The sequence below is a fragment of the Acomys russatus genome, chromosome 4 (genome assembly GCF_903995435.1).
Source record: "Acomys russatus chromosome 4, mAcoRus1.1, whole genome shotgun sequence".
Classification (NCBI taxonomy): Eukaryota; Metazoa; Chordata; class Mammalia; order Rodentia; family Muridae; genus Acomys; species Acomys russatus.
The window spans coordinates 13,570,452-13,585,680 of record NC_067140.1 but is presented as its reverse complement, the minus strand read 5'-3'; the positions used below and the strand labels follow the sequence as shown (position 1 = coordinate 13,585,680).

The window sequence follows — 15,229 nt, the reverse complement described above, 5'->3', positions numbered from 1 at the left end:
GATGTCCTTCTGGGTCAACAATCTCAGCAGGACACCTCCCTCAGGAGCAAGGCCCCCTCACATGGCCACAGCTGGAGAAGTGCAAGAGTTCCCATTAGCATGACACAGAAACTGGGTTCCTCGGTTATCTTAACTGAATGCGCTGTGACACCGGGGACCACATCCCTGAGTTTCCCTGGACCTTCTGAAGGAGGCTGGGGAGTCCATCTAAACTCAGAGTCCTATTACAAAAGAAAGGTTAACCCTTTCTTTCCCTTTCTTTAGGCTAATAATTCCTGCTTAGGATCTGTGGCTCTGCACCCCAGGTGTGGTTCCCACCAGGAAGAGATCAGGATGGTGCCCAGGCATCCCACCACCCAACCCAGATCATCTCTCAGGAAACAACCGTAACCTTCTGGAAAATGCTGCTGGCCTGTTGTCACTTCACTTACAACTTGTGTCTCCTGCTTTCTCACCTGTGAGTGAAGGTCCATGCCAGACCTCCTCACAGGTGTATCTCATCACTCCAGTACCTGATCCCAATGTCATGCTGAGCTCCCATCTCACCTCATAATCATTTTTACAGCTCTCTGTATGTTGTTTCCTCCACCTAAAATGCCAGCTCAGGCGGCCCCTTCTCTACAGAGCCCTGAACCCACCTTCAAACAATCCTCCTCCCAAAATGTGCCTCTAGCTGAATTTTCCAAATCTGAGTCATCTTCACTGTCCCCGCAGAACCACACCGTAATGTATAAAGTGAGATAAAGCAAACCCCATGTGCATCTTAGTAATGTTTTCATTTAAATGGTTCCCTCTTGGATGTGACAATTCATTTCCAAAGGATGGCGCAGGGGAGGGGAAGTTTGGTGTCACTAAGGCAAATAAGATCTTCAAGATCACTGGGCAGACACAGATTGGAACTATGGAGCCAACCGCAAGGAAGACAGTAGTTACACTAAGTTAATCCATGCCTCATTTAAATAATATCATTAGACTCCAGCTGGAGACGGCCACCTGCCAAGGCGGAGCCTGCCTCTGTTTTAATAAATGGAGGTTAACAAGGGTTAAAGAGATGTCAGAGATGCAGAGCTCTGATTAAGACAGCTCCCTGGCAGAGTCAGGGGCAAACAGAGAGCCTCTCACTCCGTGAGTCGATGCTGTTTCATGTCATGGCCAAGTGCTTGCTAAGATCACTGGGGTTGTCCCACTTCCAGGGAAAGGATTCCCAGCGGCTGGGATGTCACATCTAGAGGAAGCCTGTCCCCGCTTTTGAGCTGCCTCTCACTTGTCTTGATTTCCCCAGGGGCCAGCTTACAGTCAGGACCTAATCAGGGTTTCTTGAGAGGAACTAGCAAGAATCCATCCATCCATTCCTTGGACCCAGGCATCTGATACCAGACTCGCCTGGGAGGAAAAGGAGACACCTCAACCCTTTTCTCTGCCGAGCCTGCTTTTGTTTGCTAGACTTGGGCTATGGGCAGACTGCTATGGAGGTGGACTTGGGAATTCTGACTCTTCTGTTCCGGTTCTCGGGGCCTTGCTGTAGCCCAGGCAAGTCCTTCACCGCTTCCATTTGCAGAGTGGAAGATGGAAAGAGTCCCACATTTTTTTTTTTTTTTTTTTTTTTGGCTGCCACAGCCTTTCTCACTAGATTCAAATACCTGAACTGTTGACTCCTAGTTAATGATAGTTAACAACATGGACCCAAGGTGACACTTAGAAAGAAGAAAGGTGTCTGAACTCACAGAATCTGTGCAATCTTGGATATTTCTCTGCCTCCTTCTGGGCCTCTGTTTGTGCATGCGTCACATTAGCATGGATAATTCAGAGGGTCACAGTCTCTGTGCACCACGTCCCTTCTCTTCCAGATTCCCTAGGGCACGGTGTATGTACCACGTGTTTATAAACTGCCAACTTGGTAGAATCTATAGTTACTTGGAGGCAGGCCTCTACCCCTATGGAGGGTTATCCTGACATGCTAATTGATGTAGGAAGACCAACTTTGACTGTGGGTAGGCCAACTTTGACTGTGGGTGGGCCAACTTTGACTGTGGTGGGCCAACTTTGACTGTGGGTGGGCCAACTTTGACTGTGGTGGGCCAACTTTGACTGTGGGTGGGCCAACTTTGACTGTGGGTGGGCCCGCCCTCCCTTGGACAGTGTGGGTGGGGCCACCCTCCCTTGGATAGTGTGGGTGGGACCACCCTCCCTTGGATAGTGTGGGTGGGACCACCCTCCCTTGGATAGTGTGGGTGGGACCACCCTCCCTTGGATAGTGTGGGTGGGACTACCCTCTCCTAGGAACTGGATCCCGGACTGGACAAAATGAAGCAAGTGGGCTGAGTACAGCATGCTACACATGTGTTCCTCACCCTCATCTAAATACAGATGTGACGTAAGAAGCTGCTTCAAGCTCCCGCTGCCTTGACTTCCTGGCCAGGAAGGGCCGCGTCTTGAACTGTGAGCTGAAACGAACCCTTTCTCCCTTGCTTTGCTTTTGTCAGAGCGTTTAGTCACCACAACAGGAAGAGACACTAAGACAGCACCCCAGGAATTTGGAGCCTCGCTGGGAACCTGTTAGGGGTAGAACCAACAGGCATAAGGCACCATTCTTCTGGAAGCTTCCAGCCTCTGCCACAAGAAGAACTCATTGGAAAGCCACTGGCCTAAAGCTGAGCTGTCTCAGACAAGCCTCACGTTTGGGGAATGGGGAACTAATATTTATGGTAGGAAGTCTCAGGGATATGGGGACTGTTGGTAACACATCAAGAGCCTTCTAGAAATAGTTAGTCCAAGGTGACATTCCCTATTTTAAAACACTATCACATTATTTGCCCCATTACCCAAAGCAAATAGTCACTGGTAGTCGAGTTTGACAACAGAGAAGCAGCAGTTTGGGGACAATGACTTTCCCCAACTCATAGTTGGGAGGTGACATAGACAAAATTAAACTGCTTTTTCTTCCTTAGATAACAATAACCCCAGACAAGTGCTGAACAGCACAGAGTGGCCACCCTGTGTTCCCATGGCCTCTCATTAACACGACTACAGACATTTCTACTGAATCCTTGCAGGCCTATCAGGCAGCCTTTGTTCTTCCCTGTTTCGAATATGAAGAGAGCTGAGGTACAAAGAGATTCATTCAGCCGACATCAAAGCAGCCATACATACTAGAGCTAGGATTCAACCCCAAACACTTGGGACCCCATTTTTTATATCCCCGTTAGGTAGTTACAGTAGGGTCTTTGAAGAGTCTGTCCTTCCAGCCTTAACAACAGTGTCCACAGCTGGAAGAGAGAGAGAGAGAGAGAGAGAGAGAGAGAGAGAGAGAGAGAGAGAGAGAGAGAGAGGAGCACACAGCCCCCAAGAAGGTTGTGTGAGCAGGCTGGGCCGCAGGCATCAGAACCTGTCGGTCCTGCATTTCATTCTTGAGGGAGAAGAGGATGAAAATTCCGAGGCTCAGGGAGAATTTGAAGGACAACAGTTCCATCGCCCTTGCAAAATCTGAGCCAGGTCCCTGGAGTGGCAGAAGGTGCCAGATCACAGGCTGTGGCTTTTCTAACTATAGGGGGTACTATCCACACAGTCCCTCTGCTCTGCTCGGATCGCAGGCCCACTCACCATCTGCTTTGCAGAGGCTAGCCTTGTCTCTGCGGTGTCTCCTCAGTGCTCAGCTGCCAAACTCCTGCTGCAAACCGACTCACTGCCTCTCTCCACTGCCCTTGTGGTAAATGCCCCGGCAGGCCAGGAACCTGGTTCCTTAACAAATGCCACACTCGCTGCTTTCCTTCCTTACTCACTCAGTAGTAGTATCTGTTGAGCACTTACTATAGGCTATAGGCTGTGCCTCACACTCCAGTGGGTGCGATAATGGCCCAGCTAGGAACCTACACATGATCTATGCCAAGCTGCAAAAGCCTGGGGCTGCGGGTGTACTGAAGGCCACAAGAAGCCTAATTCACCACAGAAGCTATCCAAGCCCAAGGCCCGACTCTCAGTAGGAGTGAGAAAGTGGGACATAGTAGCCACCCAGTCTCCCCTCCTTTTCAACAATAATGTCTCCAGCTAGAAATACCGTCCATACCACTCAGCTAGCTACTAGAATGCTTGTGACACTCTACATATTTCCCAGGGCAGCATAGAGGCAGAAACATGAAATGTTAGTTCAGCCACAGCTATATATTTGTGTCCTTTAATACCATCCTATAACCATTTAAAAAGGTAAATTAGCTTAAACATTTTTTTTTCCTCTTGGTTTCCTTCCAGCTGGAGATGTCCACGCTGCTCAAGACTGGCCAATTAGGAGTTAGTCCACTGGGCAGGCCTTCCTAGGAAGCCGTTGCTTTTTCCCCCTAATGAGACAAAGCCAGTCTTTTGCTCATCGCCCCCAGGAACACTTCACACTTCCTGGAAAGTGGCTGCTACGCCTACAACCTCGACAACTGTCTTGAGCTTCTCCAGAAAGAATTGTGGCATAAAGACTCACCCGATGGCAATGGCATCGATTTAGACGTGTTCCCTGGAGGGCGGTGGGGGAGGGGCAGGGATGTCATAGAGAAGAGTGCACCAGGAGGACAAGAGGCCCGTGAGAGCGTGGCAGTGGGCAAAGCCCACAGGACAACTGCAGCTCTCCCTTTGTTAGCCACACACAAGACGTTGGCTGCCTATGCAGGGAGAGGGAGAAAGGTTTAACAAACAGCCACAGACTGTAGGTTGCCCAAAGGGAAAACATCCCAGGAGTCAGTGTGTGCAAAAGGCTAATGGATCCTCAGGCGGCTATGCACAGGGCACCAGCATCCCCCACTCCTGGCATGAGGGCCCCACCAGAGAGGAGAGGAGGGAGACACAAGGAGCTGACCTTCAGCGCTGCTGCTCGTGAGCATCTGTGTCCGCTGCGTCCTACTGCAAAAGGCAGGCTCTTCTGTAGTGAAGCCACTCAGAATCCATTTCTGTGCCTGCGGATAGCTTAGCCTGAGAGAGTAAAAGGCAGGAAGGGTTATTTATGGGGATGGCATGGCATGTGCTAACCCGCTCTGAAATGCAAATGGAAGATGCTGCTCTCATTTCACACATAAGGAAGAGAAACAGCCCAGAAGGGCCTCTTGGCCCAAGGTCACACAGGAACCCAGTGGCAAAGGCCTCATCTATTGCTGAGTGAGTAACAGTTCACCACAAATGAAATGGATTAATCAATGCACGCTTCTTAGGTCATAGTTTCCTTGAGCTAAGAAGGCCAGCGCAGGTCTTGTGCTTCCTGAGGCTGCAGCAACATGTCCGCCCGGGTGGGAGTCTTGTCTGAGCCTCACCTAGAGAAGGGTTTGTTAGCAAGCTTTTGCTGGCAGCATTTCAGCTCCGTGAGGACGAAGGAACCAAACACCCAGCTGGCAGGAGCTAGAAGTCACCCTCATTTTCCTGCCCTTCAGCATAGTAATTTGTCTCATGAAAGCCAACAGAAGCCATAAACATGCATAATGTAACCACGGAAGGGACACATCATCACCACACTCTAGATGCAAGCCAGTAAGTCACACTCACAAACAAGTACACACACTCACATATACTAACACAGAAACACATATACACACAGACACTCACAGCAGACACACACACACATATAAACACAGGCACTAACAGCAGACACACACACACACCCAAGCACACACTTACACTAACACGTATACACACACGTATATTAACACACTCAAGTACACACACTCACATATACTAACACAGAAACACATATACACACAGACACTCACAGCAGACACACACACACATATAAACACAGGCACTAACAGCAGACACACACACACATACATTCAAGCACACACGAATGAGTACAGAGTCTAGTTATGCCTTTCACAGACTCCTGATCTAAAGAAATAGTAAGACGGCAAATTTCTAAGGTTGGAAGCTGCTCAAATTATGGTAGTTCGTAACGCTGCGAAAAACAAAACAACAACAAAACCTAGCATACTACATCTAGAAGACTTAAACTAAAAATGAATATAGAAAATATCTCACTTTTAGTTTCTTTATTGATATCATGTTAAAATTATATCCGGGATATATTGGGTTCAATAAAATATTTTTTAAGTTCATCTGTTTCCTTTTTTTAAAAAGATATTTGTTTATATATATAAGTATTTTTTTCTTCATGTTTGTCTGCACACCAGAAAAGGGCATCAGTTCCCATTGGATTACAAAGACAGTTGTGAGTTACCATGTAAGTGCTGGGAATTAAACCTAGGTTCTCTGGGAGAGCAGCCAGTGCGCCCAACTGCAGAGCCATCTCTCTAGCCCTCTTTTTATTTATTTGATTTTAAAGCTACTATCAGAAAGAATAAATGTTTGAAATAGCATCTCAAGTATTTCAGCTGTCGTGAAACTCACTATTCAACCAAGGTTGACCTTGAACTTCTGACACCTCCCTCCTCCACTACTCTGCCTGCTGTGATTACAGCTATGAACCACAGGGCCTGGCTGACTTGTGGTGCTACAGTTAGGTGGGGGCTTTATGCCCCACAGGCAAGTAAGCACTATGCCTGAGCCTTGTTTGCAGTTCATAACTTGTAAATAGCCTAGGTGGGTCACACTGTATCTGTTGTGTGGCCTCGTGACCCTGAGAGTCACGCCTTACCCCTCCCACTGAAGAATAACAGCTCACTCATGGGACAGATACACTCTCACACTGAGTGAGCTAGCACAGGGCCTGTGTTGGCCCAAGGGAACACACACACACACACACACACACACACACACACACACACACACACACACACACGACAGCTGCCCAAGAAATGCTGGGGAATGGGGAATGGTGAGGGTTCTCTCTTTGCCAGCAGGCAGTCCTCCTGAGAGGAAGTAATCGAGATTCTCTAGGTAAGTGGGCATCCTGAGCCTCCCCAACAGAAGCACAGGATTCTGGCTGCACAACTCACTTGGAAGAAGGGAGTACCAGAGCCTCCTCAGGCACAGCCTGGGGGCTCCAAGGAAATGAAGCACCCTCCTGCCTCCTAACTCAGACTCCCCATGGTCTGAGCAAGTACATGGGCACCTATAAAACCAGAAGCTGAAGAGCTTGTCCCTGCCAAGTTTGTGTCAGACACGACTGGGCTGAGTCCTTTGAAACAGTGCCTGGCACATATTAATTACTAAATTAAGCAAGTTGTGGTCGCTGCCATTCCTGGCCCGGAGGTTAAAACCTTCCTCCAAAGGTGTTCCCATTCCCTAACCGGCCCAACCTTCCAGGCTCTGACTTTGAAAGATGCTCCCAGCTGTTAGGCCCCTATCCATCCCAGGCAAGAATAGAAACCACCGCCTCCGGCCGCCCGCGGCCTCCCTCCCTCCCCCGGCTGCAATCGATGCGGCCTCAGCCGCAGGGGAACACAGGAAAGGAGGGGGCCTGGGGCCTCCGCAGTAGTGAGGCGGCCTCGGGGCAGAAAACAGTCTGGAAGATGCCTTGCTGGGACAAACGGGCTGGATCCTTGGAGGCCAGGACAGGTAAGGAGGCTCCCTCAGGGAGGGGCATGGCTGGGAGAGTGGGAGGCAGGGGATGGCCTGCGGGATTCAGGTTGCTGGCAGGAGTCCCTTCTAAGAGAGCTCCAAGGAGGGACAGCATTACAGGGCTGGTCTTGCTTGCACATACTGTAAAATGGGTTTTAGAAAGCCTGAGTAGTGTTAGGATAAAACTGAGGGCTCTGTGTGTGAGGAGCTCAGGGAAGCCACAAACAAGCAGAGGGTACTCACAAAAAGTATCAAAAGTGCTGAACCAGTCCCCTGAGAGGTCCACAGACAGTCGGTGTGATCTTGAATAAGTCATCCCAGTGTTTCCGACTGACTGGGAGTCTTAACAAGAAATGTTTGTTAAAATTAATTATCCTAATTCATAGGGAAGTGAGTGCCAGATTGGGGGGTGGGGTGGGGAGAGAGTTACCCAAAATGGGACTTCTAATGGGTGATAGAAGTGGACTAGAAACTGTATGTTTTGGTGCTGAAGCCAGTGCTGCACAGTTACGGGCCAGGGAGGGCACTACCACAAACATTAGGCTTGTTTAATCCTGAGTCTCTCCAATGCAGTCCAGGCTACAGAATACGGAACCTGGCAGCTCAGACAGGGCGGGCGATGGATCCACTCAGGTCAACAACTAGCAAGTGGCAAATTCCGATTTTGAACTCAGATCTGATTTTTAAAATAGGACGGGAGTTTGATGTTTCCTGAGCACCCAAGTGTGTACCAGGAACTTTGCATGCATTCTCAGAACAATTCATCCAGTGTCATCCTAGCGCCCAGAGCCCAGAGGCTGGCCTGGCTTAGCCGAGCTAAGGGTAGAATCTCAGTCCACCTAGTGTTAAAGCCAGTGTTAGTGAAGGGTGTCTGGGCTTGAGTGCCCCCCCATCTCCTCGGAAGAAGGCATCACTGGCAGCAATACTCCCTACAGGTCAGATTGCACAGTTTCTTGAAGCAGCAGAGACCCAGCAGCCCTAACTTAAAGGAGGACCATGGGTCAGGGGACAATGGGGAAATCTAGCATTTCTGCAGTATCCACTGAGGTCAGACAGTTTCCATAAACTATCTCAGCCCCTGGCTGTCTCCAGAACGCACGCTCTTGTCTGCGTTGTGTATTCTGCAGGAAAGTAAGATCAGGACAAGAAACATTTTAGTCAGGGGCCAGGTCTATTAAGGATAAAGTTAAATCCTGCCTTGCCTGACTCCAACAGACAGTGACATGAGTGGCTAATTTAACAACGTGAGCCTGAAAAAAATATTAGGCAGCAAAACCATTTCACTCACCTTTTCCTTTCTTTCTTCCTTTTGTTCTTTCTTTCTTTTTCTTTTTTACTTGCCTCCTTGCTCTTTTTCTTCCCCCCTCTCCCGCTCATGTATTTGCAATCCTATTCTTCCACGTCTTATCTGGAGTTCTGTTTATTAGGACATTGATATTATATCTACTCCCTGCTAGGGGCAGACCTATAAGAGACAAGCTAGATTTCTTGAATCATATCCACAGAGAAAATTTACCCACATTTTTCAAGTGGGTATTCTGATCTCCCCCGGGAAGGCTAAGAGGGAATATGGGAGTGCTAAGATAGCACAGAACCAAGGTTTAAGGTCGGGTCTGAAGGACGCCACAGGTGTATTATTACATGTGTCTCTCCTAGTAGCTCTCAAACTTGACCATGTATTAGAATCACCCTCCAGGCTTCTCAAAAGCAGACTGGTCAGGTGCACTGGTGTGTGTGTGTGTGTGTGTGTGTGTGTGTGTGTGTGTGTGTGTGTGTGTGTAAGTAATGTCAACCCTCAGGAGACTGGGTACAAGGGTCAACAGTGTGATATCAGCCTCCGTGGGCTGCATGGTGAGATTCCGTCTCCAAATATATACATACACACATACATACGTGCATACATACAAAAAACAAATAATATGAAAACATTCAAGTGCAGGCTACTACCTCAGAGGTTCTGAGTCATCAAAATCAGGGCAGACTGAGAATCTGCACCTTCAACCAGAGGTTCTCCAAGTCCTTGGAACACGCTCTGAGAGTCAAGAGTCTCCGCTGACTGTCTCAATAGTTCTAGGTAGCAAGCCTTAACTACTCCCATCTACAGAGGAGGAAACGGAGGTTCAGAAGACATCTGCCTTCCAAAATACATGCTTGGCCAGGAAAAAGAGATGCCCTACACTCGCCCCTAGCAGATGTCTGGCCACCCCACCTTCCCATCGTTTCTATAGCCCTAAAAGGTAGGCCTCCCTCATATGTTGTGCCCTGGAGGAAATAAGCTGGGCACCAGGAGGATGGGTGATTTTGTCAAAGTCACCCAGTCTGGAGGTGAAAGATATTCAGACCTAGACCTGACCTCCTGAATGCACCCTGTTGGTGGATGGAGACGTTGATTTTTAACCCACAGGTACACTATAGCCATGGTGAGCCAATTCCCAGGTCCCGGCTCTCGAGTCCCCTGGCGGCCAAGAGATGAGGCACTGCGTGTGAACGTGGGCGGAGTGCGGCAGCTGCTGAGCGCGCGCGCCCTAGCGCGCTTCCCAGGCACGCGGCTGGGCCGCCTACAGGCGGCGGCGTCAGAGGAGCAGGCGCGGCGCCTGTGCGACGACTACGACGCAGCTGCGCGCGAGTTCTACTTCGATAGGCACCCAGGCTTCTTCCTTGGCCTGCTGCACTTCTACCGCACCGGTCACCTGCACGTGCTGGACGAGCTGTGCGTCTTCGCCTTCGGCCAGGAGGCCGACTACTGGGGCCTGGGCGAGAACGCGCTGGCCACGTGCTGCCGCGCGCGCTACCTGGAGCGGCGCGTGGCGCGGCCTCGAGCCTGGGACGAGGACAGCGACGCGCCAAGCAGCGTGGACCCGTGTCCCGACGAGATCTCCGACGTGCAGCGGGAGCTGGCACGCTATGGCGCGGCTCGCTGTGGCCGCCTGCGTCGTCGTCTCTGGCTCACCATGGAGAACCCCGGCTACTCGCTGCCCAGCAAGCTCTTCAGCTGTGTGTCCATCGGCGTGGTGCTCGCCTCCATCGCTGCCATGTGCATCCACAGTCTGCCAGAGTACCAATCCCGGGAGGCAGCGGCCGCGGTGGCTGCTGTGGCCGCGGGTCGCAGTGCCGAGGATGTCCGCGATGATCCCGTGCTACGTCGCCTGGAGTACTTCTGCATTGCCTGGTTCAGCTTCGAGGTGTCGTCGCGTCTGCTGCTGGCTCCCAGCACTCGCAACTTTTTCTGCCATCCACTCAACCTCATTGACATTGTGTCGGTGCTGCCCTTCTATCTCACACTGCTGGCAGGCGCAGCACTTGGTGACCGGCGTGGAGCCAGTGGGGAGGAGCTCGGCGACCTGGGCAAGGTGGTACAAGTGTTCCGCCTCATGCGTATCTTCCGCGTGCTCAAGCTGGCGCGCCACTCCACGGGGCTGCGCTCGCTGGGCGCCACGCTCAAGGTAGGATGGCTGAGGCCAGGTTGGGGCAGAGGGAGGATGTAGATAGAGCATGCTAGGTTAACTGCTGCATTACAGCCTGGCCATATCCAGGTGTCCGTGGACTGAGATGCCACTCATTGAGCCAAGCATAAGTCTGGAGCCCAGATTCAGCTTGATGTAACCCCACAGCTCGTTAATGAAGTCCTTACGGGACCTGGAGTGATGACTCAGTTAAGAGTCCTAAGTGCTCTTACAAAGGATCCAGGTTCCATTCCTAGCACCCACGTGTCAGCTCACAGCCTTCTGTAACTTGAGTTCCAGGGGATCTGATGCCCTCTCCTGGCTTCCACGGGCACTGCACACATGCGCATAAATTCACACGCAGGTAAAATACCCCTACACATAAATAACAATAAATTTCAAAAACATTAAAAGAAGGGTTTAGTGCAATGGTTCTCAACCTTTCTAATGCTGAGATCTTTTAATATAGTTCCTCATGTTGTAGTGACCCCCAGCCACAAACTTATTTTCACTGCTTCTTCATAACTGTAGTCTTGCTACTGTTATGAATTGTAGATATTTTTGGAGAAAGAGTTTTGACAAAGGGGTCGTAACCTACAGGCTGAGAACTATTTGATTACTGCTACCTGTATTTCCCCAGAAGAATAAAGAAAATGTAATATATAAATATAAATAAATATGTCAGTTGTAGTGACGCATACCTTTAATCCCAGCACTCAGGGAGGCAGAGGCAGGCGGATCACTGAGAATTCCAGGACAGCCTGGTCTACAAAGTGAGTCCAGGACAGCCGAGGCTACACAGAGAAACTTTGTCTTGAAAAAAACAAACAAACAAATATATGCAGAAAGCAAAATGGAGTGAACCACAGGGCTGGAGAGATAACCCAGTGGTTAAGACTGGTACTGTCTGTGCAGAGAACTGGAGTTTGGTTTCCAGCACCCATATCAGGTGGCTGCCTGCAGCTCCAGCACTTCTTCTTCTTCTTCTTCTTTTTTTTTTTTTTTTTTTTTTTTTTTTTACTCCAACACTTCTGCAGGCACCAAATACGCATGCATATATAGCCACACAAATTTACACATGCATGCAATTGTAAACAAATCTTTTAAAAATTAAAGCAAACTACTATTGGCCACTGCCCCTGCCCCCCCCCAATAGAAAGAAACAAGGAGGAAGGGTTTCTGATGTACCTGTCAGATATAAAATAAGACACAGTGCAAAGAAATATGCAGATCACGAATTGCCTTCTTTTAGCACCATCGGAAGGCACAGAGAGGCACAGGTCACACTGCACCATCGGAAGACACAGGGAGGCACGGGGCCCTCTTAGCCTCGGAACAGCCTAGAGCAAACACTTACTGGGCACAGAATGTGTGTTCCGGGCCAGGGTCACATTCATTATTGATTAGTTCTTAGGACAACTTCCTCAGGAAGATGCTATAATATATTTTCTTCCCGTAAATGAAGATCCTGGGGTGGCTAGGCTGTTTTACAAGCCTGGTGGCAGTTTATTGGCCACTGGCCCCGCCCAGAGGGTAAAATTACCCTGGTTCGGGGAAGGAGGCAACATGAGCAGCTTATACCAGGGTCTGAGAAAGGAACAGAGTGAATGTTGGCAGTGCGGGTACAGAGGGAAGAGATGTGAGGGAGGAGGTACTGAAGGACATGAACTCGGGGCCTGCTTTCTTTTCTTTTCTTTGCTCCAAGGGCATTGAGGAGCTTGTGAAGGGGGTTGTATTGTCACTACCTCACAGATGTGGGAACTGGGGTTCTAAGAGACCTCAGAGAACACTCCAGATGTGCCCAGTTTCAGTCTTTGGTGCTCTCCTGAGCCCTAGGCAACCCTGTGAAGGCTCTCCAGAAGGTTCTCCAAAGTCCCTTCCACCCTCAATGACAAGGCATCCTGCATCCCTACCTAATGCAGGGCAGCAAGGATACCAGGCACTGGCGTTTGACCTGAGAAGATCCTCGGGTACCAGGCAGGTACAGGGAAGTGTGTTAGCTAGACCCATTTCATTCAGAATCCCCCTAGGGGAGAGTCTTGTGCTCCTCGTCCCTTGCTGCCTTGCAGAGAATCAGAGCTTGGGGGCTCCTGGCTTTGTCTAAAAGGAGAGAGGAGCCTAATAACCAGGGCCATCAGAGTCGAGCCACGGCTGTAACATGGTTTGGGGGGAGATGACTTGCTACTAAAGTGAGGTCCCAGACCATCTATAGCCTCCCCAACACCTAGAAGCTTGCCAGGAAGGCAGACTCACTGGCTCTAACCCCAGACCTACTTAATTGAGTTCTGGCTTTCTGTTTGTTTTTTCCGAGACAGGGTTTCTCTGTGTAGCCTTGGCTGTCCTGGACTCGCTGTGTAGACCAGGCTGGCCTCAAACTCACAGAGATCCACCTGCCTCTGCCTCCCGAGTGCTGGGATTAAAGGCGTGTTCCACCACGCCTGGCCTGAATTCTGGCTTTTAAACAGACCCCTCCACTACTACAGTTTGAGAGACCCTGCTGTTGACAAGGGGTCTCTCAGCAGTGACATTATTTGAGGACAGGTAATTCTTCACTGGGGAGGAGAGTGTTTGATGTGTCATGAGAAAGTAAGCCTGATCCCTGGCCTGGGTGCATGTGTGCATGCCAGCCTGTCCCCACTATGACAACCAAACATTGTCCCCAAGTATTTCCAACTGTCCCTGGTGGGCAGGGGAGCAGAACTGCCCTGTTTGAGAACCAGGTACCGAGAAGCACGGGTATTTTTTTAGAAGGTCTAAGGGGCTCATATCCGCTCATTTTTCTCAAAGGGCAGACAATATTTTTGTGCTTGTCAGAAATGTTATAGAGCAGTTCAAAGCATGAAACCAATTCTTTGCATAATGAGGTATTCTTGGTTCTGTGAAATCATAAAAAAGCCATCATGACCCGAATTAATGTGGTCAAGCCAGCACCACGTACACAGAAACGAGGCCTGTGGTCAGTTTCAGGGTGTTGGTTTCTTAATGCAGTTGAAAGAGTGTAGTTCAGAGACAAGGTCTTGGCACTAGTCCTACCATTCGCTGTTGGCTCTTCCTTTACACTCTGTGAGCTTCAGTGTCTTCTGACACTCAGTCTGCAAGTACAGCTAGCTCTGACTTGGGCTCATGCCTTTTCTTTCAGCACAGCTACCGTGAGGTGGGCATCTTACTGCTGTACCTGGCCGTGGGTGTGTCAGTGTTCTCTGGTGTGGCCTACACAGCTGAGGAAAAAAACGTGGGCTTTGACACAATCCCCGCCTGCTGGTGGTGGGGCACCGTGAGCATGACCACAGTGGGCTATGGCGATGTGGTACCTGAGACGGTGGGAGGCAAGCTGGCTGCCTCGGGATGCATCCTGGGGGGCATCTTGGTGGTTGCCCTCCCCATCACCATCATCTTCAACAAGTTTTCCCACTTCTACCGGCGCCAGAAGGCACTGGAGGCGGCGGTGCGGAGCAGCGGCCAGCGGGAGTTTGAGGACTTGCTGAGCAGCGTCGACGGGGTATCAGACGTATCTCTGGAAACATCCCGAGAGACTTCTCAGGAGGGGCGGTCTACAGACCTGGAGACCCAAGCCCCCAGTGAGCCTGCAAAATCTCATAGTTATTAAAACTCTGCATTCCCTCCCCCCACGGCCTTAGAACAGAGCCTTCCTCCCCTGCTTACGTTCTGCATGGGAGCCATCCACCTGAGCAGTGAGACGAAGGGGCTACAGATCTTTCTGGAAAGGCCCAGGGCAGCATAGTACTTCCCTATGCTCCACAAGCCCACACAACATCTTCCTCTGAAGTAGGTGGGCACCAAAAGGAGGGAGAAGACAGCCTCTGTGCGAGCCGTTAGCCCTGTGCTTGCAGATAGTTACCCCCGTTTCACAGATAAGGGAAGTAAAGCTCATCCGAATGTCAGAGAACTTCTGTGAAGAAGTCAGCTTTTAACACAAAGTCCAGGGAAGGAGCTGGGGCCCGAATCCATAGACTATCTGTAGGATCGATAGCACGGTTATCTTGTTCACCTACTTCTTAGGTCTGACTTATAGCAAAAAGCTGAACAGACCCTTTGGGGACCTAGTTAGTCCCAGCTCTGCACCTGCTGTGGGAAAGGGTGGCCAACTTGTCCCCAGAACTAGATTCTAGCCTATCTGTTGCAACTTATGGCCCAGAAAGATTTCTGAGGAGGTGCTGACTTACAAGCAACTCAGCTCTGAGCTGTTGGTGACAGAGGGCTGCTGTGCACGCTCCTGTCCTGCTTAGCTTTTTTTTTTTTTTTTTGGTTTTTTTTTTCCCCCAACTTGACACAAGCTAAAG

General features: G+C 50.1%; 1 protein-coding gene across 1 annotated transcript; it reads left to right on the top strand.

Annotated features, from left to right (window-relative positions):
• The first annotated feature begins 9,902 nt into the window (after positions 1-9,902).
• On the top strand, positions 9,903-15,091 carry Kcns1 (potassium voltage-gated channel modifier subfamily S member 1). Its single transcript, XM_051143733.1, has 2 exons — positions 9,903-10,928; positions 14,068-15,091. Exons 1-2 carry the CDS (start codon positions 9,903-9,905, stop codon positions 14,533-14,535), a joined length of 1,494 nt encoding a protein of 497 aa, XP_050999690.1. The 3' UTR covers positions 14,536-15,091.
• Positions 15,092-15,229: the final 138 nt, after the last annotated feature.

What these genes read in the sequence shown, in the direction of transcription:
- Kcns1 (XM_051143733.1), top strand. Translation starts at nt 9,903, where the DNA reads ATGGTGAGCCAATTCCCAGGTCCCGGCTCTCGAGTCCCCTGGCGGCCA. An exon ending in CGCTGGGCGCCACGCTCAAG is followed by an intron (nt 10,929 to 14,067) that starts GTAGGATGGCTG and finishes CTTTTCTTTCAG; the next exon opens with CACAGCTACCGTGAGGTGGG.